The following is a 25354-nucleotide window of genomic DNA, read 5'->3' on the forward strand; positions in this document are numbered from 1 at the left end:
AAGAGAAAAAGGGGGAAGGGGGATGGGAGGGGGGCTCCAAAAAAAAGGGCACATGTCACATGTAGAGTCAGTTTGGCTAGCCAGACAGTTGGCACTGGATGCTGGGTGACCCCCGGGGCAGTAGCTGGCTTGGGTCCTTTGGGCCATGGCTCCTAGCAGAGGGGGGGAAGAGGGTGAGAATCCAAGCAGTCCATCGCATGGGGGAGTAGAAGGGGGACGTTGCTGCCCAAGTTGCATGCCGGGGGGTAGTGGCAGGGGAAGGGGAGAAGATGGCCATGGTCTAGATGGGGAGGGAGCACAATGGATATTTCACTGATTAATGTGAATGCCCTGTTAATGTGTCAACTGCCAATGTTCCAAGTCACAACAGAATGGGGGAGGGGGAGATGGCAAACATGAGGGGAGGGTATAGGAGGAGGTTGAGGGGCTTGAGGGTTGTGGGGGGGAAAAGAGTGGGGAGGCAATGGTTGTGGGTGGAGGGGGGAAGAGGGTAGAGAGGAAGGAGGCAGGAACGGGTAGGGGAGGCAGGGGTTCTGGCTAGGAGTACAGGGCAGCCGTACGTGGATGCCTTGACCAGAGTGCCCGGGCTCGAGGCCACTCAGGAATTACTAAGCGTTGTCTACCCGACTCTCTAGTATGCCAGCCATGGCAGAGCGGATGAGTAACGGGAGGGAGGGCAATAGTGGAAAATCACACTTCAGGGGATATCCTGTAGGAAGGGCGAGTCAACACAAAAGAAAGGGGTGAGGGTACGGACTCACCTACCCCGAACCCCATGTCAATACATAGTACACCAAAAGGAGTAGGGAGAAATAAAAATGTTATATCTCATGAAGGCATGTGCTGTGTGTGCTAAAACTGCCCTCAGTCACACAAAATGTGTGACATGCTTCATCATAGGGCTGCTTACAATACACCCTGGTGTAGCCACGCACAGGGTGGAGCAATAGGGTGGGGGAAGACAATACAACACAGACAAAACAAATTATTTCACAGTGGCTGGGAACGACGGTAGTGAAAGTGCAGTGTTGTGTAAATCAAAACTAGCTTGAAAGTGTTGCTGTGCCTAAGACTTTATTCCTGGACCCTCCGGCCAGTGTTAAAAACGTGAAGGATGGTGGTGATTGGGAGATGTTATGTGCTCCTAACATCCCTCCTTTACTGCCAGGTGGTCGACATGTTTCGCCCGCGTGTGCCCCACATGTAGGGTCACGCCGGCCTTCCTCAGTACTCTACCTGTCCAGTGTTCTGAACCTCTCACCTCCAGTTGTGATAAGAGGGTGCCTTAAAAACCAGTTTGTCCTTTTCCCAGAATTTACTCTAGAAAGTAGTGGAATTATGAGTTTACCCCTATTTTGCGTTAGAACTGGCAATGGGCAAGAAGAGACCCCCTCTAGTCACACTTACTCCAAGGGTGGTACTCCTCCCAAGCTGCTCGCCACGGTGGATGCAGGTGAGCTAGTTTTAACTTACACAACACTGCACTTTCACTACTGTCTTTCTCAGCCACTGTGAAATAATGTGTTTTTTTCTGTGTTGTATTGTCGTCCCCCAACCTATTGCTCCACCATGTGCATGGCTACGCCAGAGTGTATTGTAAGCAGCCCAATGATGAAGCATGTCACACATTTGTGTGAGTGAGGGCAGTATTAGCACACACAGCACATGCCTTCACGAGATATAAACATTTTACTACTCCCTACTCCTTTTGGTTTACTCTGTAGGAAGGTCGCCCATGTCTGTGTGAACACCTCTGCTTGGTCCCGCATACTGTAAATAGCACACAAAATATATTTCAAATTAATTCTTTGGACAATGCATTATCATAACCAGAACACATAAAGTCATCCAATCTACAATAGGACGCCAGATGTTTAGCAATTTATCACGCCATAGATCACGCTGGAATATAGAAATTTCCATGCCGCCTAGAGATATAAACTCCTGCCAACCCATCCTTGCATTTGGTAGATCCTTCTGAAGCCACATATTTTGTGATTCCGAACCATGCAATTGCCACAGGAATGCTATTTGTATGGCTTAATATAATCATTGTAGGATCCCACTCAAGAGTATGTACTAAGGTAGCCAAACACTGGATCCTAGTATGTTTAAATAATTGTATATGAGACACAAATGTGGTTCCTGTCAGCCCTCCTAGCATACCACTGAAAGCATTCTGAGGTTAGTCTAAGACCCCTTTTATGGAACTGAAGAGGGGTTTAGTAGCTATAGTTTCATTTGGTTGGCACTAAGACAAGAGCAGACTGCGAAAGCATATAGTTGGATGTTATCAACAGAAAAAGCACAGCCCAAATATCTCCTCTGCTTAGAGGCAACACTCTCCATTTTGTCTGTAACACTTTTATATTTTGTAGGCCGTGCTAAAAACTCCTTTCCTTGGTGTTTTGACAAAACTAATCGTAAAAATTAATTAGTAATATAATTTAGATCAGAGGATGGTAAAGAATCCGGAAAACTTCTAAGTTGCAAATATCTAATTAAGCCTTGTTTCGGCATTGCATATTCCTTCTGCAAATCTTCAAATGAGATCAAAAGTACCAAGGCGATCCATGTGTCCTACAGTCTTCAGTCGTACGTTCCACCAACAAGTTAAATAGCTATTCTATAAACACCCTGGCATGTCCAGATTGTTTTAAAAAATAAGACGAGATATATTACGGAGTCTCCTAATAATAAGCCGTATTTTATGAATAACTATTAAAGTCTTGAATCTAGTAGGTTTGAAATAATCAGTGTCTATGGTACATTTGTGCAGAAATACCAGGGATGTAAGAGAAGGAATCACAATCACACACATCAGAAGTTATCAATAGTGCTTTTATTAAGCTTTTACTCATTGTATCATATAATCAGACAAACAGTGTGCTAAGTGTCCCAAGTGAGTTTGAACCTAGACACAAGAAGTGACAATTGGTGACATATACACATAGGTTTCAAAATTATATAAAAAACGACCACAGGTAAGTGTAGTAAATGAATTACCAATCCTCTAATACAATAACAAAGGCTGCAAAAGTGGTTCGTTTGTGATACACATTGACTGCGTTTCGACCCCAAGAGTAATTGAGATGTTTCATAAGGACCAATATGGGACACCTGAAATGGAATAATAGAAAAATAGTAACTTGAACGGCCAAAACCAAAATAATCTTTATGGGATTAGAACCAGATAGGGAAGTTACCTGGAATATGGACAACGGACTGTCAGTGTAGATGGTGCACGCCCAGAGGTTATGTGGCTTCAAGAAAAAGAGTGAAAATGAAAGGGTTACTCACAGAGGGGCCTCACCTGAGCACACTGTTTGTCTTATTATACGATACCAAGAGTAAAAGCTTAGTAAAATAACTTTTGATAACTTCTGATGTGTGTGATTGTGATTCCTTCTCTTACATCCCATCCCCACGAATATATGCTATTGAGCACATAACTATCATATATTATGTACATTAACCGCAGGAACCATTGTTTCTTGTTACAGATAATTATGTTCGAGACGTACAATTATCAGACAAATGAAGAACTTGCATTAAGCACTGTGGTTACTTGTACTGCCAGATAAACATCTGCCAACTGGCTGAGATCTTTTTGAAAAAAGTCTTTGGGTGAAAAGGGGGAATTGATCTAAAGTGATACAAGCATCGGGGTAAAATGACCATCTTGATAACATTGCACCTCCCAGTAAGCCCCAGATGAATCCAATCCCATTTCCTAAAGCTCTCAAGTGAATTAACATAAAATAAATTACAATTTAGAGAGATAATATCCTTAATTGAAGCTTGAATTCCCAGATATGTAGCTGATTCAACAATACAAGAGTCTGTCCATGCTAAAAGTATATTGGACACAAACTGTGTTTTTGAATATTTAATTTCAGCACAGAAACCTTGCTGAGGGTGCGCTCTTCAGGCGATTAAAAGATTGCAGTATCATCAACATAGGCCAATAATCTGATCTCAAGTTTATACAGATACAAGGATGGAAAAATACAAGGTACTTTTACAGCTTGGAAAAATGGCTCTCTAAACAGAGAGCAAACAACTAGGGTGACAAGAGGTAGCCTTGTCTTACTCCGCAATTAATGAATATATGTCAGATACCGCCCTTCCACCCCCCACACACACAGGCAAGCAATGTGCAGTCAATGAGGTATAAAGAGCAAAAACTCTGCCAAATAAATGTGAGTCACTCAAATGAGGAAAGGCTTGCTTAATCCAATGAACCACATATGTCTTTTTGGTCATCGCCCTCATTGCCTTCTAGTATACCTAACACCCTAAGGTTGATCCTATGCATACGATTTTCCATGTCCTCAACCTTATGGCCTGTCTCCCTCAATCTGACCTTGTGTCAGCCCATTTGAGTTTGCATTTCTCGGGTTGACTCCAGCAAACTTGCAGATTGGATCTCTACATCGTTGTAGCAATCATAGAGTATGTCCATGTTCTTTGACTTCGTGTTGGCCCACTTGAATTAGCATTGCTCCGGTTTACTCCAGTAAACTTGCAAATTGGATCACAAGATCGTTCAAGCCCCTATAAAGTATGTTCATATTTTTTCAACATTTTATGCAATATCATCTGAGTCTTGTGATGCGATGCTTTTATGCAGACAGTATCATTCCTGTATTCATCCCATGCATCTGTAAAAATGTGTAAATAGAGGAGAGCGAAGGGGCAGTCTTATTGCCTGCTTAAGTCTTTTATAGACAGCGGAGTTCAGATCCCCCTCCTCAACCTGCTCTAGAGATGTTAGTTAGCTATTGACTGAGAGGGAGCATCAATAAAATATAGAGGGCATAGATGATAAGCCAATGGAGGCCAGATGGCCGAAGAAAAGATTTATCTCACAGATTTCTATAGCTCAGTAGGGGTTAGCTCAATGCCCTCGGGATCCCAAGCTAGCTCCACATGATATGTGGATCCAGCATACATCACATCAAATGTATTGCAACCATCCTCCAGATCCTCAATAGTGATGAGTTGATTCGGGGTTGCAGTGCCAGACTTCTGAGGCTGGCTTTTCTGGATCCCAGCCTCAAGATTTTGTTTAGATTGTTGCAATGGACAAGGGTACTTTAGTGTGCTTGTTGGTTTGTCAGCTGGCCCATCATCACTGTCAAGCTCTGATTCAGATTCCAAGGTGCATGAGAGTCTGATCAAGAAAAAATAAGCATCTAGAAATGTACGTATTGCCTGTCCTTCCACCCTGAGATTTTCCAAGAGAGCAGATGCTGCGCTCAGCTCAGAATCATTTGCAGCTTTACTCAAGATGCCAGAGAACTGTGACTCTCCAACATGCTTGCCAGGAAGTTGGAAGCTAGATAATGTGCCCACGCTATTTTTCCAATCAAATATTTGCTGCACCCCCGCCTCTGCGTTACCACTGGGACCCCCAATCAGCATTGTCCATCTGTGGAGCTAATCTGCTCACTTGAAAAAGTCCATAAATCCACGGAAATGGACTCCAAGCTCCCACAGCACTCAGGACTGAATCCACCTTTTGTAGTGAATTATTATCTTGTTCAATATCCTGGGGTAAGACCAAATCCTTACTAGGCATCCCCACTGAAAAAAACACTGGTGCTTGTGACCTGACCACCTTAGAACCAAAGATGTCGCTCAGAGTCCTCTGACCAACCCCTGTGTCAAACTGAACATCTTTATTAGAAGTAGGAACTTCCATTTGCATGATCGTGTGCTTGTCTCCAGCATCAACATCTGCTGTTTCAGTGTCCTCAGTCAGTTTCTCTCAGCACTTGTTTCCCTCACACTCCATGCACAGATTGGGCTCTTTGCGCACCACCACAGATGGTCTTCTGGACAGTCTAGCTCCTGAGGTAACTCAATAGAGGATATTGCATCCTCTGGCACTTCCTGCCATCCATCAAGGCTGAGGCTGCAGTCCCCTACCAGCACCGTGCCACCCCTCACAGATCTGGCATCACAGCACCACATAGCGAGGGACTCTTATCCAGGAAATCTGCTGGCCTGAAAAGGACTCCCATCCACACTCTTCTCCCGGACTGCTGGTTGCACCACCATCAGGGTGGCAGGACAGCGCTCAAAGCTGAATAGGGAGAAGGACAACTTGGCGGGCACTCTGGAATTTACAGCATCTAGGGCTAGCCACATAGCTCTTGTATATTTTAGCAACTTTAAATATTAGCCTCATTTTTCCATATCAGACTTTTCCACAGATAGCTGTCTCCCTACCTTGAGTATGTGCATGCTTTGGAATATTCCAAATAGCCTGCATGACAGTTATAACTACAATATTTCACTGATTAATTTGAATCCCCAGTTAATGTGTCACCTGCAAATGTTCCAAGTCTCAATCTGCACGTTCTTCACACATCTCTTAATGTATGTCCTCTTTAATTATCCATACCATACGTATCATTCATACCAAACATTAGAGTTGCCTATACATGAGCAGAGTTGGTAGGTCAATAGCCTGGAAGAGGAAGACGAGCTAGGATGAGCATCTATTCTTAGTCCTACATCGCTGCTTAATCCAGGAAAACTAACCACCATACCCCCACTGGCTACAGATGAATAACCTATGACCAATATGAATAATTTAAAGCCACCAGAAGCAAATGTGTGTACTAGGCAGGGCGAAGGGTATTTGCCACTCTTCACATTCACTTCAGTTTAGATTGAAATTATACTTAGTCTTACAAAAGTGCTGTGACACTTTTCTATGTCAGCAAACACTTGGATAGTCTCAAGCTAGGGGTCTCCAGACCTTGGACTATTATAGTTACTACAGTGAACTACTGCCAGTATTCAGGTTACAAAATCCTACATTGATTCATTATCCCAAAGCAATATAGGTTCATTTGACACATTGCATTTTCATGATAGTTAAATTGTTCAAACATCCACAATGATTGGTAGGGGCAGCTCAATGCACTCATTTATTGTCTATGTATTCTCTTTTAAATATGAATTGAGAGCAGCATACCTGTTAAAGACAATTACATATACTTTTCGCAGTTATACGTGGATTGTACCAATTACATGGATGAAAACCGGAAGTGCCCAGTCTACTTTCTGGCTCAATGGCAAATCAGGTATTCATTTTTTTTACGCTGATGTTGATTATGTGCAAAAACAAAAAAGCTATTTCTGTATGATTAATAATTAATTACTACCTAAAGGTTTTGATACTAAACCCACCTAAAATCCAATGCACAGTCACTGTGCCCCTATGAACTAAGCGGACAAATACTGGCATCATCTATCGTATCAAAAATTTATGTAACGCTCAAGCACTATTAGTGGAGCATATGCTTTAAACTGTCTAATGCTACTAATATGTCAGACAAATACAAAAGGAGCACATTTACAATAGCAGTTTGACTTAAGAAAAATGAGCATTTGTGATTTTGCATAAAGCTACTTGTGACTCACCCATCAATGGATGAGCAAACACTGTCCAGATTTCAGATTTTGCTGCTCATGGGGGATCACTAAGAGCGGTGTACTGTGTGAAGAAGGCAGGAATGCGTCATATTTAACATTTAACATTACACAGCCCATTTCTGCTTTCTATCCCTGCTGGCTGGTACCTACTTGCACAAAAACAATCCTAAGAGGCATTTTCCTCTTTCTAAGTATGATGCAGAAACACCAAGGAGGAATAAAGATATTTCTCCTCATATCACCTCTAGTGGTAAGGCATTCAATTTGGATGCATTCCCAGGTTTACCACTCTTGGTTAATCTGGGCATTCATCAGAATACATGGGTGGATGCCGCTATGCTGCTCTACCCATGTAGTGCGCTCAACACGAAGTGTAATGCGAGGCAGCGACTTGCACTGCCTTGCGTTACAGTAGATTTACCAACACACACAGGATGGATTTGCGTGGCTTGACTGAATCTCATTGTAGATTTTGCGCCACCCTGCTTCACCCTGCATGTCACAGGACAACGCAATACCTAAATATCCCCCCAGATTGGTTCACTGTCTGTGTTTAATGTTATCCAGAGATATTGTAAAATACAAAATTATATTACAATCACTTATTCATGTATTTGCTTTTAATTATTGCAAATTTCAGGGAATAATGTCAAGGGGAAATATTATGTTCAAATATATCTATGCTGTAGTACAAGATCACGATAACAGCCCAAACATTGTAGCTGTATTTGAAGTATGTGTTGTCCATAGACGGTTATCAGCAGTCAAATCCCGAAATAACTAAGCACAAGATTTTTTTTTTAACAGTTTTTATTAAAGAAACGAAGATCTGCAATTGAGTCTATTGCATTTGACAGAACATTTACAATGACAGTCTACAATATTCGCACATTAGCATATATAGTTATCACATTTGGTCAACAATGTGTGTAATATAATACAGCTATAGTTGCATTGTGACATTTTTATACCTCCACTTCTGATTCCCGGTTCATTGCTGGGGGGTGCATATATTCCCTCTATAGGTATTCCATTTACCCCACACTCTCTCCCATTTTTTGGGGCACCCTCTGTTGATGTACGTGGCTTTTTCTGCCACCATAATCATATCTATATCTCTGCACCAGACTTCGAGAACTGGGGCCTGCACGGCCCCCCATTTCTGAGCTACATTTCGTTTATCTATCGTCATTCCAAGTGTTGCCCAAGTTTGCCCAGTACGGTTCAGGTCTGTTGGTTCCCATATATTCAGAAGACAACATTTGGGTTCAGGTGGGACCGGGCAGGAGCTGACCTCCGTTATAGTGTTTATAACTGCTGTCCAGTACAGTTTGATAACCGGGCAGTCCCACAATATGTGGTAGATTGTACCTATTTCGTTACATTGGCGCATGCAGTGCTGGTCAGCGACTTTCCCTATTTTGCATAATGTCACTCTAGTAAAGTATGTCCTATGTAGTATTTTAAGTTGCACCTGGCGTAATATGGAGGACACCGCCACCACCCTGGGTGATTCCATCACTTCCTGCCAGTCAGTGTCAGTCAGTTCTCCCACCTCTTCCTGCCACTTAATCCGTAGTTTTAAAAAAGGGTCTATTTGGTTGTTAATTATTTTGCGGTATGTGAGGGAGATTGCTTTCCTGTCCATGTGGTCCGTTAATAGCCGGTCCTCTAAGGGAGCGGCTTCAGGAAGAGTCTCTTCTGCTGGAATGGCTGCCTCAAGCTCATGTTTAACCTGCATGTACGGGAACATCTCTGCTGGTGCCATCTCGTATTGTTCCTGTAAGTGGGCAAAGCGAACGACCTTCCCCCCTTTCCAGAGGTCACCCAGCCGAGAGATCCTTATCCTGTCCCATTTTTGGAACCCCTTGCTCTTGCCCAGTGTGCCTAGTTTGCCAGTGTCCCACAATGGGGTTTGTTGTGTCAGTTTGTCAGCCCATCCCAGGTGCCGTGTCACTGTATGCCACACGTGAACCGTATGCTCCACTGGTCCCAGTAGGTCTGATTTTCTCTGTTTATTGAAGAGCACTCGGTTAATTCACCCCATTCCCAGGACTAGTCTATCTAGGCGGTACGCAGGGTCGGGGTTGGGTACATGGATCCACTGATTGATTACTGCTAATTGGGAGGCCCAGTAATACGCCTGAACCTTGGGCAGTGCTATGCCGCCATCGTACCAACTCCTAGTCAATTTACCTGCAGCGATCCTGGCCGGTTTGCCATCCCATAAGAGATTATTGACTTCTGAGTCTATTGCTCTAAAATATGACGCAGGGACAAGAAAGGGAGTGTTGTGAAGGGCATGGACAAATCTGGGTAGTGCCATCATTTTAAAAAGTGCCCCCCTACCCAGTAGGGTGAGTGGCAATGCCCTCCAGTGTTTGGTATCTCGTCTCAGCCTTTGCAGTGGTTCTTGGAGGTTTAGCGATTGGAAGTCGTCTGGATCAGACGTAACATGGATTCCCAGGTATTTGAAGCTGTCAGTTACCACCCTAACTGTGCAGTTCTTTGGTAATTTTGGATACGGCCCGTGTAGAATGTATAGTACAGACTTTTCCCAATTGATCGTGTACCCGGAGACCGCCCCGTACCTTTCACATATGTTTAGTAGTCTACGAATGGATCACGTGGGGGATGCTATATATAACAGAACGTCGTCTGTGTAGCGGGATATCTGATCTTCCCATCCCTCCATCCAGCGTAGGCCACGGATTATTGGATCTCCTCTGATCGATGCAGCCAGGGGCTCCAAGACCAGCGCAAAAAGGAGCGGTGACAGCGGACAGCCTTGACGCGTTCCATGTCCCACGGAAAATTCCTGTGAGATATGTCCATTAGCAACTACATGTGCGAGAGGGTTGGTATATAATAGGCGAACCAATGAGCAGAATTTAGGCCTGAATCCCTGATGTTGGAGGGCTGCAAAAAGGAATGTCCATTCCACAGACCCGAACGCAATCCTTACGTCAAGAAAGAGTACCGCGGCCTCCTCTCATATTGTGTGCTTGCGGCCGAGGACGCTGTGCAGGCGTCTAAGGTTCAAGGCTGTGTTCCTTCCCGGCATAAATCCTGACTGATCGGGGTGGACTAGTTTAGCGAGATAGGGGGTCAATTGGAGCGCGAACGATTTGGCCAATATCTTGGCCTCTGAGTTAATCAGTGCAATAGGCCGGTACGAGGTGCTTTCAGAAGGGGGTTTGTCTGGTTTGTGGATAGCTACAATGGTAGCAATGCGCTGGTCCCTAGGGAGCTCCCCCTGGGCCAGGCTGGCCTCATACATTTTCAATAGATAGGGGGCCACTTTATCAGCTGTGCGTTTGGATAGTTCTATTGGTATGCCATTCGGGCCGCTGGCTTTCCTGTGTCTTATGGATGGCTACCTTGAGTTCGTCTATTGTTAAGTCACTTTCTAGCGTCTGGGTCTCTTCCTTTGTGAGTGTTAGTAAGCGTATGTCTCTTAGGAAGTCTAGCACGTCGTGTATCGTGGTCATGATTGTGGACGCATACACCTGTTCAAAGTATGCCGCTAGCACGGTTACTATCTCCTGGGGTCCGATGTGGATTCGCCATTGTCTGGTCGAAGCTCTGCCACCCATCTATTCGCTCGATCCCATTTATCCAACCAAGCAAGAAGCTTGCCTGCATTGTCCCCAGATTCAGAGACCCTGTGTTGGACTGCTGTCAATCGGGTTCTAGCATCTGCCCATAGGTGGTCTTTATTGTCTTGTTGTTCTGTGCATAGCCTGTGTGTGTTGGTAACTGAGGGATCTCAGGTATACTGAGACTCTAAGTGGTGCACCTCCTGTTCTAGGGCCTCTATTTCTTTCCTCCTTTCTTTTTTGTGACCTGCAATGAGAGATATACCCAGTCCCTGCCGAACAGGCTTATACGCTTCCCAAAGGACCAGCGGTGAGGAGACCGACGCTTCATTCGCCCTAAAGTAATGTGTTGTAGTGGTAAGCAGGCCTTTTCTAATCTTGTGGTTGCATAGTAATCCTGGGTATATTGGGTACATATGACATTGTGTGGGAGTTCGGGATGCGTCACAGGGGAGTGATTGGATATTTCCCTGGGTACGTGCGATACTGCCCCAAACCTTCCCACATTATCTGTGGCTGCAATTATGTAATCTATATGTGAGAGGCTGTTGTGAGCCCCAGAGTGAAAAATATACTGCTGTGTTTGTGGATTTTTAAACCGCCATGTGTCTAGCAAGCTGTGTGCGTCAAGGAAGTCTGCTAAGCTGGAACATGTGCGGTGTTGAGGCCGGAGGGGGGTGCGGTCTATGACGTCATTTAGTGTAGTGTTAAAATCACCCCGAATTATCAGTTCCCTCCTCTGGCAGCCGGGCGCTAGTTGTCGTCGGTTGGTGCAACCTGCAGTTTTGCTACCCCGATGTTGTGGCTGGGCGCCACCCTTTCAGCCAGTTCTGTGCCTCCTCTGGTGCAATGAAGAACCACACTTTTCCTTCCGCTTCGACCCTCAATCTTGCCGGGATTAACATGGAGTATTTCAGTTCTCTCTTTCTCAATTCTTTCTTGACCTCCAGGAAAGTGTGCCGCAGCTTGGTTACTGCCGCTGTGTAGTTGAGAAAGAAAGTAATGGTTTTGTCTTCAAAGCGGACTGGTGGGCCGATTTTTGCAGTCTGTAGGATTATGTCCCAATCCCTGAAATTAAAATTGCGGGCGAGGATCGGCCTGGGTGGTGCACCTGTACTCGGTCTGCCTTCAGGGACTCGGTGCGCTCTTTCCACTGAGAAATAATTGGAGAGGCCTTTGGGTTGTAGGTGTTGCTTTATAAGGTCCTCCATGAACAGGTCCACTGCTTGTCCATCTGCTCCTTCCGGCACTCCAATTATTCTGACATTGTTGCGCTGGTACCGGCTTTACTAGTCATCGAGTTTATTGGTCAGTAGTTTGGTTTCTGCCTCCAGTAGACGTACTTGACGTTTAAGTTCTTTGGTCTCATCACACAGCGTCTCAGTGGTTGTCTCTACATCTTTGACTCTTGTACTCACATTCTTAAAATCTGCTCTAAGCAGGAATAGCTCAATCCTGCCGTCAAGTGCTGTGTGCACTTTATGCTTTATTGAGGGTGGTGAGTATGTCCTGCAATGTGACCTCTGGTCCCTCTCCAGAGGCCGCGACTGCTCCGCCCCAGTTGACTGTTCCGTTAAGTCTTGCTGACTTTTCGTATATATATGCGTATTTTTCCAGTTTGGATTGCTGAGTAGTACATTGCCCTCAGCCCCCCATCTTGCCGTCTGGAGCCGTGCACACTGCCTTTACGCACACGGGCAGTAATACTTGCCGCCGCCTGCCTATGTAACACTGTGCCACCTGCGGCCTGTTCGGTTTCCTACCCCCAGGCAAGTTCACTACTACGTTCCCTTCTCCATGGCGTCAACTGCTTCACTGCTCCGCTGTTTGGACTGTGCAGGGTATTCGTAGCCAGTGAGTCTCTCCATGCGGCTCCCGGGGACGATAGGGTGCCAGTATGAATATTCCCTCAAGGACGAGATTATTGAAGTCTACTTGAATAGTGTAAGTTAGGCTTCAAGGAAGCAACCTGTAATGGTAATTGTCATGCCTCCCCTTTCTCTGCGAGTGCTGCCTTCAGGCAGGCAGTACTCGCAGAGACACATAGACGCTCAGAGGGATTCTGATTAAAATTACTTCAGGCCAGCAAGAACTCCAGCTCAAGGGGTTTTAGGTCCCTCGTGAACATACAAAGGAATGACCAAAAAGCCCGGGGTATTGCCAAGATTTCAGAAGAAGAATGGCCATCCTTTTTAATCATCCACTTTGAAGCAAGAGAGAAGGAAGTTAGCCTTGAAGTCAACATGGGAAGAACGGTACTCGCAATTGGGATGGGTTTCCCATCAAGTACCGCCTCTCCCAAACACGACTGTCATCAAAGAAGAAGACATTTATATGGACAGCAGTGCCAGGACAACATTTATAACAGAAGCTCTCCTGCAACAATGGGTCCCACAGCATCATGATGACAATCATGACCAGGCTGCCTTCGCAACTCGAATAGTGCGCGTCATAACAAACGGACGTTCCAACGGCACTATATAAACAATACATTTTGTTCTGGGCAGAACAGTTTGCAACATTGTTTGACTACTGTTAGACTTTGTCAATACACTTATGGCGAGGTGCTATAATACATCTGATCTATAAAGGAGGTAAAGATCAGTACGGGTTGGGCCTCGGGTTCCTCCAGCTGGCAGCCCTCCTTTACAAGGACCCCACGGTGAGAGTGAGAACCGGGCCGTACATCTCCGACGCCATCCCAGTCTGCCGTGGCACCAGACAGGGGTGCCCGCTCTCACCCCTCCTGTTTGCGCTAGCAATAGAGCCCCTCGCCGCCACGCTCCGTAGGGAGCTGACTGATGGTATCCCCCTGGGCGATGCAACGCATCAGGTATCACTTTATGCGGATGACGTGTTGGTCTTTGTCAGAGATGTGGCTCACATCCCGGCTGAACTGGAGCGCATTCTACTCGGCTTCGCTGCTCTTTCAGGCCTTCGGGTAAACGCCGCTAAGTCCTGTTTGTATGCGTTTCGAGCCGACACTCAAGATCCGAACAATCATCTTGGGGGTGTGCAGGTCCAATGGCGGCAGGACACCTTCCGTTATCTGGGTATCCAGATATATCGTCAGCAGGCGGATCTTGTGGAGTGCAACCTGGGCAGGGCCGTGGCAGCAGTCAAGACTCAGATGCGGTTCTGGGGTACACTTACCCTCACGGGACGAGTCGCCTTAGTCAAAATGGTGATTTTACCTCGACTCCTGTACTACTTCGCCAACCTGCCCATTTATATCCCGGCATCCTTTTTCGCAGCCTTTGCTTGGTCCCTTCGGGACTTTCTATGGGGTAATGCACGCCATAGAGTTGCGTTACCCAAGCTGTACCTCCCCACAGACCAGGGGGGACTTGCAATGCCATACTTTGAGCCTTATTACCTGGCTGCGCAGCTGCAGTGGATAGCCCGGTGGTTGGCAGATAGAGAACGTGATGATACTGCGACTGCTGCACCCCCCTCCCTTTAGCAGACATCATTAAGCTTTTTCACCCGGCCGCGAAAGTATCGAGGCCTGTGCCTTTCCTCGTGGTGGTGGCCTACAAATGCTACCGCCGTAGCCTCTACCTCACCTGGACTCCTTATGCCCCGGCCATACCGCTCGAAGGTTCTCCTAGCGGGCAAGGGGTGCTTAGTGCCTCGGAACTCGCGGACTGGAGCGCGGTAGACATACACACGCTGGGGGATCTTTACCGGGAGGGTGCCCTCCTCTCGTTCGTCGTCCTAGCGGAGGAGACGGGGTTGGCTCCCGGACACTTTCTTCATCATCGGTCTTTGATGGTGACGCTCACGAGCTGTTGGGGAGACCTCAGGGAGGAACCGGAACAACATCTCACGATGCAATATCTCCATGTAATGGGGCGGGGGAGACATCTGGTTTGGTGGTTTGCGGCATCTCTGCGCACACATGCGGCGATCAGTCTGGCTCTGCTGCGTCATAAGTGGGAGGCGGACTTGGCCCGGCCCATGGCTGACAAGGAATGGGACAGGGCGCTGCAGGGCCTGACGAAGTCCCCTAGGAACATGCGTTCCGCCAAATACAATTCTTCATCTTACATAGAGCGTACCTCACGCCCGCATCCATCAATAGATACTTCCACCGTACGGATGCGAGCTGCCCTCGCTGTGCGGAGCTAGACGTCGGCCTAATCCATACATTGTGGAGCTGTCCCGTATTGCGTTCATACTGGCAGGCAGTGCAGGAGGCGCTCTGCCGGTGCACAGGTCGCAATATCCCGTTCGAATGGCCAACCTCCCTGTTACACCTCTTTCACAGAACTCCTTCCATGAAAGTTACCTCTTGGTTCATCGACCTGGGGTTAGTGGTGGCAAAGCGGCTGCTCACTAAACGCTGGAAAGCGACTGATCCACCACACGCGCGGGCATGGCGAGGTTAATTCCTGGTGTGGGCTAAGGCGGAGGGCATGGCCCTCCTGAGGGAGGAAACGCTAGGCCTCAGGAAGACGCCTTTAGCAGCTCAGTGGGAGGCGCTTTTGCAGACCATGATGCGATCAGATGGGGATCCCACAGAGGCCTGTCAGGCGCGTGACGGGGGCACCCTCATAGGAGGACCTGGAACTAGTCAATCCAGATAAGTGGCATGGCGTACGATAGCAAGTGCATAGCCGGCTAGGTGGGGCGCAAAAGCAAATGTGACATTGTCCGTGAAACAGCTTGTATATGGGGCATCGGGATGGGAGGGGGGACCTAAGGGGCATAGACAGGCGATACTAGAACACAAGTCGGACTCTGCTGCTGTTGCTGTTTTGGTTGGGCATTTGAAGCCCGGCCCCTGTTATTCCATGGTTTGCTAACTGTTTATGGAGGCATGCTGGGCGAAAGTGGGTGGAGTGCTAATACTCTTCAATTGGGGTCGTCTCCTTCTATGGTATGATACCAAAAGCGACTTATAGTTGTCACCATGATTGAGACGCCTCCAATGCCGACAAGTGATTAGGAGGTGTATCCACTCCCCACCAAACCAATGTACACTCGCCCAGGTACATAACAGCGGTACAAATGTCAATATATGTCGTTCAGACTTTATAATGTACTGTACGCTTCTTTAACCTTCAATAAACAGATTTATAAATAAATAAGGAGGTAAAGATCAGATACCAAAAAACTACAGGTTGATAGCCCTCCTCGATACTGGCGCCAAATAATATGCCAGTTTGTTGCTGGACCACCTTACGTCATGGGTGGCACAAAAACAGTTACTCCCCTTTAACCAAACAGGGTTTGTGGCCAAATTAGGGACTTTATCCAATCTTACTGCAATATCTGTCCTGATGGACAAAGCCGCAGCTTCAAAATTTCTAATACACATCTGCTTTGTTGATTTCAAAGTGGTGTTTGACCGAGTGCCAAGGGGTCTACTGTGGGCCAAGTTACAGAAATGGGGGATACCCCTGCCCGCATTGGAAGCCATCATCCAGCTCCACACCAATACATAGATCCACATTAAACTGGGTGAAGGAGCACACATTTCTAGGAAAATAATGACATCATGATGAGTGAAACAGGGGTGCGTGTTGCCCCCCCTGCTTTTTAACTTATTTATTGCAGATTTATTGCAGTCCCTCAATATAATTAACAGTAACTCCCCAAAAATTGGTGGTACCCAGATTAGCAAACTGCTGCTAGGCCTTCAGCTACTTCTTGACCAACTGTGTATTTACACAACCGCCAATAATCTGGAGGTGAACCTGACCAAAACCAAGGTTTTAACATACGGGCGGAGAAAACATCAAGGAGGAGGATGGTCCTACCGCAGCAAAAGTATCACAACAGACCTGTCTTACAAATATTTATGGGTCCACATTGACACCAGATGTTCCTTTTTGAAACAGCAACAAGCGGTCGGAGACAAATCTCTGACAGGTGACGCTTTGAAAATTAGCGAAACATTTATTGGGCCCCAGCTTTCCTCCTTTAGTCATGAGGGCTAAAGTTCTTCCCTCCTTAACCTAAGGCTGAGAAATGATGCTAGGAAAAGACTCCAACTTGTTGAACAAACTCATTGTAAAAATATATAAGCAAGTATTCTGATTACTAAAATCTTCATCCCCTGCCCAGGTCAGACTTGAATTTCGCCTCTCAGACTAGGAGGTGGCAGGGGCCGGTGCTTATTTCAATTTGAGCAACAAGTTATGAAGGGCTAGGCCTGGCAGTTTAGAGGCATTCCTATGGATTGAAATTAGCCATAGCCAACTAGGTCCAACACATCATCGGCATCTAGAAGACTGCTTGCAGCTCCTGGAAGCAAAAGATCTTTGGGATAGTAATCCAACTAAACAAAATTTCAAAACGTGTATAAGGATGATCACCCATCTCTGGTCATTTCACTCAGATAGGGCACAACATGCCAAACGCCGACATGCCTGGTCAATCATTGTCGGGTACCAGTCAGCCACCACAGCATCTTATTTGCTCTGATCTTATGCCCTTCATTGGAAAATAAGATTGATGGCCCTTAAGCTAGGAGAGTAGCCCTTCCTTTAACATATAGCCAGTCAGAATTGCACTAGTGGGAGCATAACCTGCAGAGGCTGTGGGACCAGCGAGGAATCACTCGTCCAGCATTGCTTAAAGAACCCTGGGCCAGTGTACGAAGAGAATGGAAAACACTGGGTGTCCGTACCTGCCGGCAGGCAATCATTGCCTCTTTGAACCCAGACAACATGGTGGTGAATATCTTGTATACCTGGTTTGTCACCACAGCAGGAAATACATTCAACCGGCATGGGGTTCAAAATGCTGTCCTCTGTAATCCCAGTCTAGGATATTTTTTTTCTTGCATTCTTTAGAGCTGACTGCCTGTAAAAACTAGTTGTTTCCTAGTACTTGCCCTTTATTGACATCCTATGCTGCTTATAACTAAAGACACCCTGCCGTTTTCAACTATAAGACAGGGTATGTAAAATGCTGTTTTTACCAATCTAGGTCCAAGACACTTTTAGTTGTGTTTAAGAGTCCATTATCTGTAAAATATCAGTTGTTATACAGCCTTTGAACTTTACTGAAACCTCATGCTGCTACAATTAAAGCTCAGCCTGCTAGTTTCAGCCACAATTAAATGATGTAATAGATCAGGCCAATAGCATTTGCACTTTATTAAAAATGTATGTAGATCTTTTCCCAGTTAGTTGTTTTTATAGTAAACCATCAGTAAAAATCTGAAGTTTTGTACTATTTGCACCTTAATGAACTCACATGCTGCTACAAATCACAATCTTTTTGCTGTTTTTATCTGTAACTGAATTTTTTGGTAAATCAGGCCACACCATAATATTTGCACCTTACTGAAATCACATTAATATTTAGGCCCTCCATGCTGCTTTATTTTTTATTAAAATTCCATAACATGCTAGACTAGGTTGCCACTATATTGCATATAAACATTTTCATCAATCCCTTGCGCTTTCAGGCACAATTTTAGTTTTCTCCTTATAACATCAACCAAAAATGTAGTAATTTCAAGAATTTTGCATTATACCTGTGTTATCGTAACCAATTAATAATTTGTTGCTCCTTTTTAATAGCCGGTCACACAATTTTGATTAAGAGTAACTACACATTAATGTGGTGCTATTTTTACCTGCAATCGAACATGTTTACATTTTATCTTGTGCTACGTGTCAGAATTTGTCTATTTGTTTGTATTCATTGCTCAAATATTGTAAAGCTTTGTGAAATAACCATAAACAATAACGTATATATGTCATGGCCTGTAATGGCAATCCTTTACTGTACCTCTGGATCAGCAGGAATCAGATGTGGTCCTGTGGTGGTAAAAGAGGAGACACCTTATGGTATGGATAATAAGGACTTGACATACAGAAAGTTACTGGGTCCTGGGATGCTCATTATTTGCCCTCTCTCTGAAAACATGGGAGGCCTAGTGAAGCAGGAGATTGTTTTTGCCATAAGTCCACTTGCATGTTAGCCATCAAACTGTTAAGTGGGTCGCACACCGCTCGTCATACTAGCAAGTAGCCCCATAGGATTCTGGACAATGAAGTAGCAGCGGCGAGTACACCTATGCTACGAGTGTTAAATAAATGCCATCCCTGGACACGTGTTTCGAGGTAGTTGCCTCTCGTCAGCAGGGAGCAGGTCTGTATGTGGGGTGCCAGTAGACTGCCAAATATACAAGGTTAAATACCTTTCACGGCGCGCGGGTGCGGGATCCTGACTCGTCAGCCGTTTAGCTCGAGGGAGCTTTACAGTCAACCATTAAGTGGGTCGCACACCGCTCGTCATACTAGCAAGTAGCCCCATAGGATTCTGGACAATGAAGTAGCAGCGGCGAGTACACCTATGCTACGAGTGTTAAATAAATGCCATCCCTGGACACGTGTTTCGAGGTAGTTGCCTCTCGTCAGCAGGGAGCAGGTCTGTATGTGGGGTGCCAGTAGACTGCCAAATATACAAGGTTAAATACCTTTCACGGCGCGCGGGTGCGGGATCCTGACTCGTCAGCCGTTTAGCTCGAGGGAGCTTTACAGTCAACCATTAAGTGGGTTGCACACCGCTCGTCATACTAGCAAGTAGCCCCATAGGATTCTGGACAATGAAGTAGCAGCGGCGAGTACACCTATGCTACGAGTGTTAAATAAATGCCATCCCTGGACACGTGTTTCGAGGTAGTTGCCTCTCGTCAGCAGGGAGCAGGTCTGTATGTGGGGTGCCAGTAGACTGCCAAATATACAAGGTTAAATACCTTTCACGGCGCGCGGGTGCGGGATCCTGACTCGTCAGCCGTTTAGCTCGAGGGAGCTTTACAGTCAACCATTAAGTGGGTCGCACACCGCTCGTCATACTAGCAAGTAGCCCCATAGGATTCTGGACAATGAAGTAGCAGCGGCGAGTACACCTATGCTACGAGTGTTAAATAAATGCCATCCCTGGACACGTGTTTCGAGGTAGTTGCCTCTCGTCAGCAGGGAGCAGGTCTGTATGTGGGGTGCCAGTAGACTGCCAAATATACAAGGTTAAATACCTTTCACGGCGCGCGGGTGCGGGATCCTGACTCGTCAGCCGTTTAGCTCGAGGGAGCTTTACAGTCAACCATTAAGTGGGTCGCACACCGCTCGTCATACTAGCAAGTAGCCCCATAGGATTCTGGACAATGAAGTAGCAGCGGCGAGTACACCTATGCTACGAGTGTTAAATAAATGCCATCCCTGGACACGTGTTTCGAGGTAGTTGCCTCTCGTCAGCAGGGAGCAGGTCTGTATGTGTACGTACCTGCTCCCTGCTGACGAGAGGCAATTACCTCGAAACACGTGTCCAGGGATGGCATTTTAAACTTTTTACTCGTGGCATAGGTGTACCCGCCGCTGTCACTACATCCTCCAGAATCCTATGGGGCTATTTGCTAGTATGACGAGCGGTGTGCGACCCACTTCGCATTTTGTATTTAAAGCTCCCTGAGCTATGGGTTGACGAGCCCGGATCCCGCACCCGTGCGCCGTGAGAGGTACTATACCTGATAATTTTTGGCAGTCTACTGCACCCCGCATACGTACCTGCTCCCTGCTGACGAGAGGCAATTACCTCGAAACACGTGTCCAGGGATGGCATTTTAAACTTTTTACTCGTGGCATAGGTGTACCCGCCGCTGTCACTACATCCTCCAGAATCCTATGGGGCTATTTGCTAGTATGACGAGCGGTGTGCGACCCACTTCGCATTTTGTATTTAAAGCTCCCTGAGCTATGGGTTGACGAGCCCGGATCCCGCACCCGTGCGCCGTGAGAGGTACTATACCTGATAATTTTTGGCAGTCTACTGCACCCCGCATACGTACCTGCTCCCTGCTGACGAGAGGCAATTACCTCGAAACACGTGTCCAGGGATGGCATTTTAAACTTTTTACTCGTGGCATAGGTGTACCCGCCGCTGTCACTACATCCTCCAGAATCCTATGGGGCTATTTGCTAGTATGACGAGCGGTGTGCGACCCACTTCGCATTTTGTATTTAAAGCTCCCTGAGCTATGGGTTGACGAGCCCGGATCCCGCACCCGTGCGCCGTGAGAGGTACTATACCTGATAATTTTTGGCAGTCTACTGCACCCCGCATACGTACCTGCTCCCTGCTGACGAGAGGCAATTACCTCGAAACACGTGTCCAGGGATGGCATTTTAAACTTTTTACTCGTGGCATAGGTGTACCCGCCGCTGTCACTACATCCTCCAGAATCCTATGGGGCTATTTGGTAGTATGACGAGCGGTGTGCGACCCACTTCGCATTTAGCCATCAAACTGTGCTAGTGTGGCGACGTCTACTTGAACCTAGCCCTGCTACTTCAACAGTAATGGTGCATGTGATAGAGCTGGAGATAGGGCGCCTCATTGTAGTGGTGAGATGTGTAAGGTTTAGAATGTATTAGGGCTGTGTAAGTGAATGTTTATATGCATGGTGTATCCCCTGTCCATGTGAAAAACAAAAGACTTTGTTTTAACATCTGTGTGTGTGTGTTCAACATTTATTGGTATGCCACATTTGGGTTCTAGAATTTGTTGTTAGCTTTTAAATGCATTATTTGAAATGATAACTGTTAGTGGATTACATGCAGTCTCTGCACATGCAAGGAGGCCTGTTTTGCTGCAATATCTTGTAACAAACCAACAAGTTAATCTGGCTTCATAGATTCAACTCATACGCATTGGCCTCTTTTTTGGTGACTAGCTTTGTTTCAGCGTTGGGCCACCTAGAAGCTCTTATTTGATCATATTTTTTATGCATTGGGAAGATTGGGAAGATAGCGGGGTTAAGATATTGCATCAGAATAAAGGATGGTGCCACACTGGTTAAGCCTAAGAGATACCACTCAGTTTTCCAGATGACCTCAGACAACAACTAGAACTGTTCTGCGATCATGGTATCATTGACCCTATTGGTGATCATGAGTAAACACAATGGGAACCTTCACTTGTGTGTGGATATGTGCAGTCTTAACAAGGCGTAATGGGTGGACTCGCATCCCTTCCCCAAATAAAATCCTGACAATGGTCAGAGGAGCAAATTTCTTTAGAAGGTTAAACTTAGCCTCTTATTTCCATCAGGTAGAAGTTGATCTGGAACTTTTGGCCTTACACTGCTTTTGTTTTGCCATTTGGCTCATACCAGCCTTACCGCACTCTGATTCGGTGGCTTCAGCAGCCACAATGTTTCCTTTCAGAGGCTCACTGATGTTTGAGAATATTGAAGGTGGTCTTGTGTTTCAAAATGATGTGTTAGTCTTTGCCCAGACTAAGGATGAACCTCATAGGATGTTAGAGTGAATGCCAGGTGTTTGCCAGATTAAGAGGTAGTGTTCAAGAAGGCGAAATGTGAGATTTTAAAGCAACAGAGTATCTGGGTTGTGTATTCTCACACAATGGGATGGGAAATCATCCGATGGCCAAGCAGAGCAGAAGAACTACTAGCCCATCTCAGTGTTCACCTTTCCAGCAAAGGTTATCGAGAAGGCAATCAACTAGCATCTCTACGACCACCGGGAACATAACAACCTCCTGGACCCCTCTCAATCCAGATTTGAGCCAACCACAGCACAGAGACAGCCCTGAGTGCAGTCACCGACAACATCAGGGTTCTCCTTGACCGCATGAAATGGCAGCCCTCATCCTCCTTAACCTGTCAACCATGTTCGACACCATCTACCATCACATCCTGCTCAACAGATTCCACCCACCCTCAACATGTACATGACCCCCATGCCCAACATCGTCAGATCGCATGGAGTCAACATCATACCCTAGGTCAATGACACCGAGCTCATCCTCTCGCTGTCATAAGACCCCTCCACCACCACAGCCATCTTCCACAGATATATGCTGATCGTGACCAACTGGATGAAGAACAACTGCATCAAGCTCAGTTCGTACAAGACAGAAGTACTCATCTTTGGGAACAACACCTTGCCATGGAACGACGCTTGGTGGCCTATTAAGCTCAGCTCATTCCCCACATTCACAGACCATGCCCGCAACCTCAGAATCATCTTGGACGGCGAGCTAGCTATGAAGAAAGAGGTTAACATAATCTCATCCGCCTTCTTGCACACCCTACGCATGCTCCACAAGATCTTCAGGTGGCTACCAATCAACACGAGAAGGACCAACATGCAGGCCTTCATAACCAGCAGACTGGACCATGGGAACACACTCTATGTAGGAATCACTGCATGCCTCCTGGAGGACTACAGACAATACAAAAATCAGTGGCAAGTCTCAACCTCCCCAGATGAAACAACATCACACTGCACCTCAAGAAGCTACACTGGCTCCCGATTCAGAAGAGATGCCAGTTCAAGATGTTGACCCACACATACAAAGCTCTGCACAATGAAGGACCAGCATACATCAACAAACGCATGATCTTCCACAAACCGACCAAATGCCTACAATCCATTTCCCACTTCCTCATAGACACCACCAGATCCGCTGAGGCATCAGCAAAAAATGCTTCTTCTCACACCTGGCGGCCAAAGCCTTCCCTTGAACCATAGAACCACCACATAGCTCTGGGAATTCAGGAAAGGACTCAAGACCCGGCTGTTCAAATGAACAGAGCACCATGAAGCAACTAGCAGCTCCAGCTCCTTGAGACCCTAACAGGTGATTTGCCACACATCATAAATGATTGATTATTTTATTGATTGATTGAGGCCTACGATAATCACACTGATATAGACAAAGCTTTTCTCAGGTTGTGCAAATTCTACTTCTGGTTTGTACCCGAGCATGCCCCATGTTTGCTGCCTTACTAACATATTGCGAAGAGATGTTCAATTGAAGTGGGATGCACAGTGTGAGAAGGCCTTTTAATAGGTTAAGGAAGGGCAGACTGGTGTGAAGGCCCACAGACCCTATGATCCTGCTCTGCTGTGTGTGGTTACCTTAGATGCCAGTGGTGTTGAACTAAGTGCTGTACTTATACAGAATACTGCTGATGAAGAGTATATCATTGGGTTTGCCTTAGTCAAGAAATTGAATGTTTCCTAAAGTCTGTGGGTGTGAAACATCTTAAGAGTTAATTTTACCAACTGCAATCCAGTTGTTGAGAAGATGACACATGTGGTGGGAGAATGTATACAAAGAGCATTGAGAATACATGTAATATGATCAGTACAGTTAGGACCATGCTGTGGTTCTATCACAGTACGCTGCATTCAGTTACAGGAGTTCCTTCTTTTTAACTACATAGGGGGAGAAAACAAATGCCAAAACTAAGTCGAGTCTGGATGTAGAAGTTATAGGTGTTAGTGGTGAATGCCCTGTTGAGGTCATCACTATGAGAACCAAGGTGGAAGCCACACAAAATAATCAGAAGAGATTGGGGTTGTTGTGTGCCATAAGAAATGGACATATGTTTAAGGGGACTTGTAGTATTTTGGTGAGCCGTTGGTGGTGGATAAGGTTTGTGATAGTTTGGTGAGATTGAATGGGAGACATTAGTGGACTTGTTCCAAGCTTGTAAAGATCCAGGAATTTCTTCCTGGTTCCAAGACAGAAAATGCTTCTGGGATGGATGTGGTGAGAAGGTGAGAATTCTGGCAGGGAGGGAAGTCTCCATCTTGGCCTGCAGAGGTGACAGTAGCAAGTGCACTATGCAGGAGAGGACATATGTCTAGACACCATGTACGCTTTAGGTAGCTGATAATTTCTATCTCCTATGTGACTGAGTTGTTGGTTTACATGTGTTATTTCATTTGGGAATTCTGTAGTGTGCAATTGGTTTGTGTAGGAAAGTCATCCTGTTTGCCCTGATCAACCCCATTTTATGACTGCTGCTGGTTGTTATTGATAAGGGTGGGCGTAATGTGCATAAGGGACCTACGCAGGCACGGAGATGAAACCAATCTCCGCACTCTCATCATAGTTCCCTTACGCACATCCCGCCTCCCGCCCGCCTTAAATACATTAGAATAACAATTGTTAAGAGTAACCTTACCTTATCGGCGGCGTCCCCAGACTTTGATCCTTCTGCAGCGCGTCTTCTTCTGGGAACTGCGCAAGCGTGGGAGCCTGCGCAAGGTAAGGTTACTCTTAACAATTGTTATTCTAATGTATTTAAGGCGGGCGGGAGGCGGGCGGGTGGACAACTTCCGTTATGCCCCCGAGTGTGCGGAGATTTGCCCTGTTTCTATGCCTATTATCGCAGAAGGCGAAGGGCAAATCTCAACACATTCGGTGGGCGGAACGGAGTTGTCTGCCCACCCTTAGTTACTGACACTGAAAGTGCCCTTTTAACGAGGCCCAGGGCCAGTGTTCTGTCCTCTAAAGTTAAATTGTCA

The 25354-nt window shown here is 46.1% G+C and overlaps 1 protein-coding gene across 1 annotated transcript in view; it reads left to right on the plus strand.

Annotated features, from left to right (window-relative positions):
* The window catches only part of LOC146860510 (aminopeptidase N-like), a 438299-nt gene that overhangs the window by 242766 nt on the left and 170179 nt on the right, over window positions 1–25354 (plus strand). Inside the window, exon 11 of the mRNA XM_085644422.1 lies at window positions 7024–7100. Coding sequence (XP_085500548.1) covers window positions 7024–7100 — 77 coding nt within the window. The remainder of the gene's footprint in view (window positions 1–7023; window positions 7101–25354) is intronic.

This window comes from Triturus cristatus, chromosome 3_1, assembly GCF_964204655.1.
Source record: "Triturus cristatus chromosome 3_1, aTriCri1.1, whole genome shotgun sequence".
Lineage (NCBI taxonomy): Eukaryota > Metazoa > Chordata > Amphibia > Caudata > Salamandridae > Triturus > Triturus cristatus.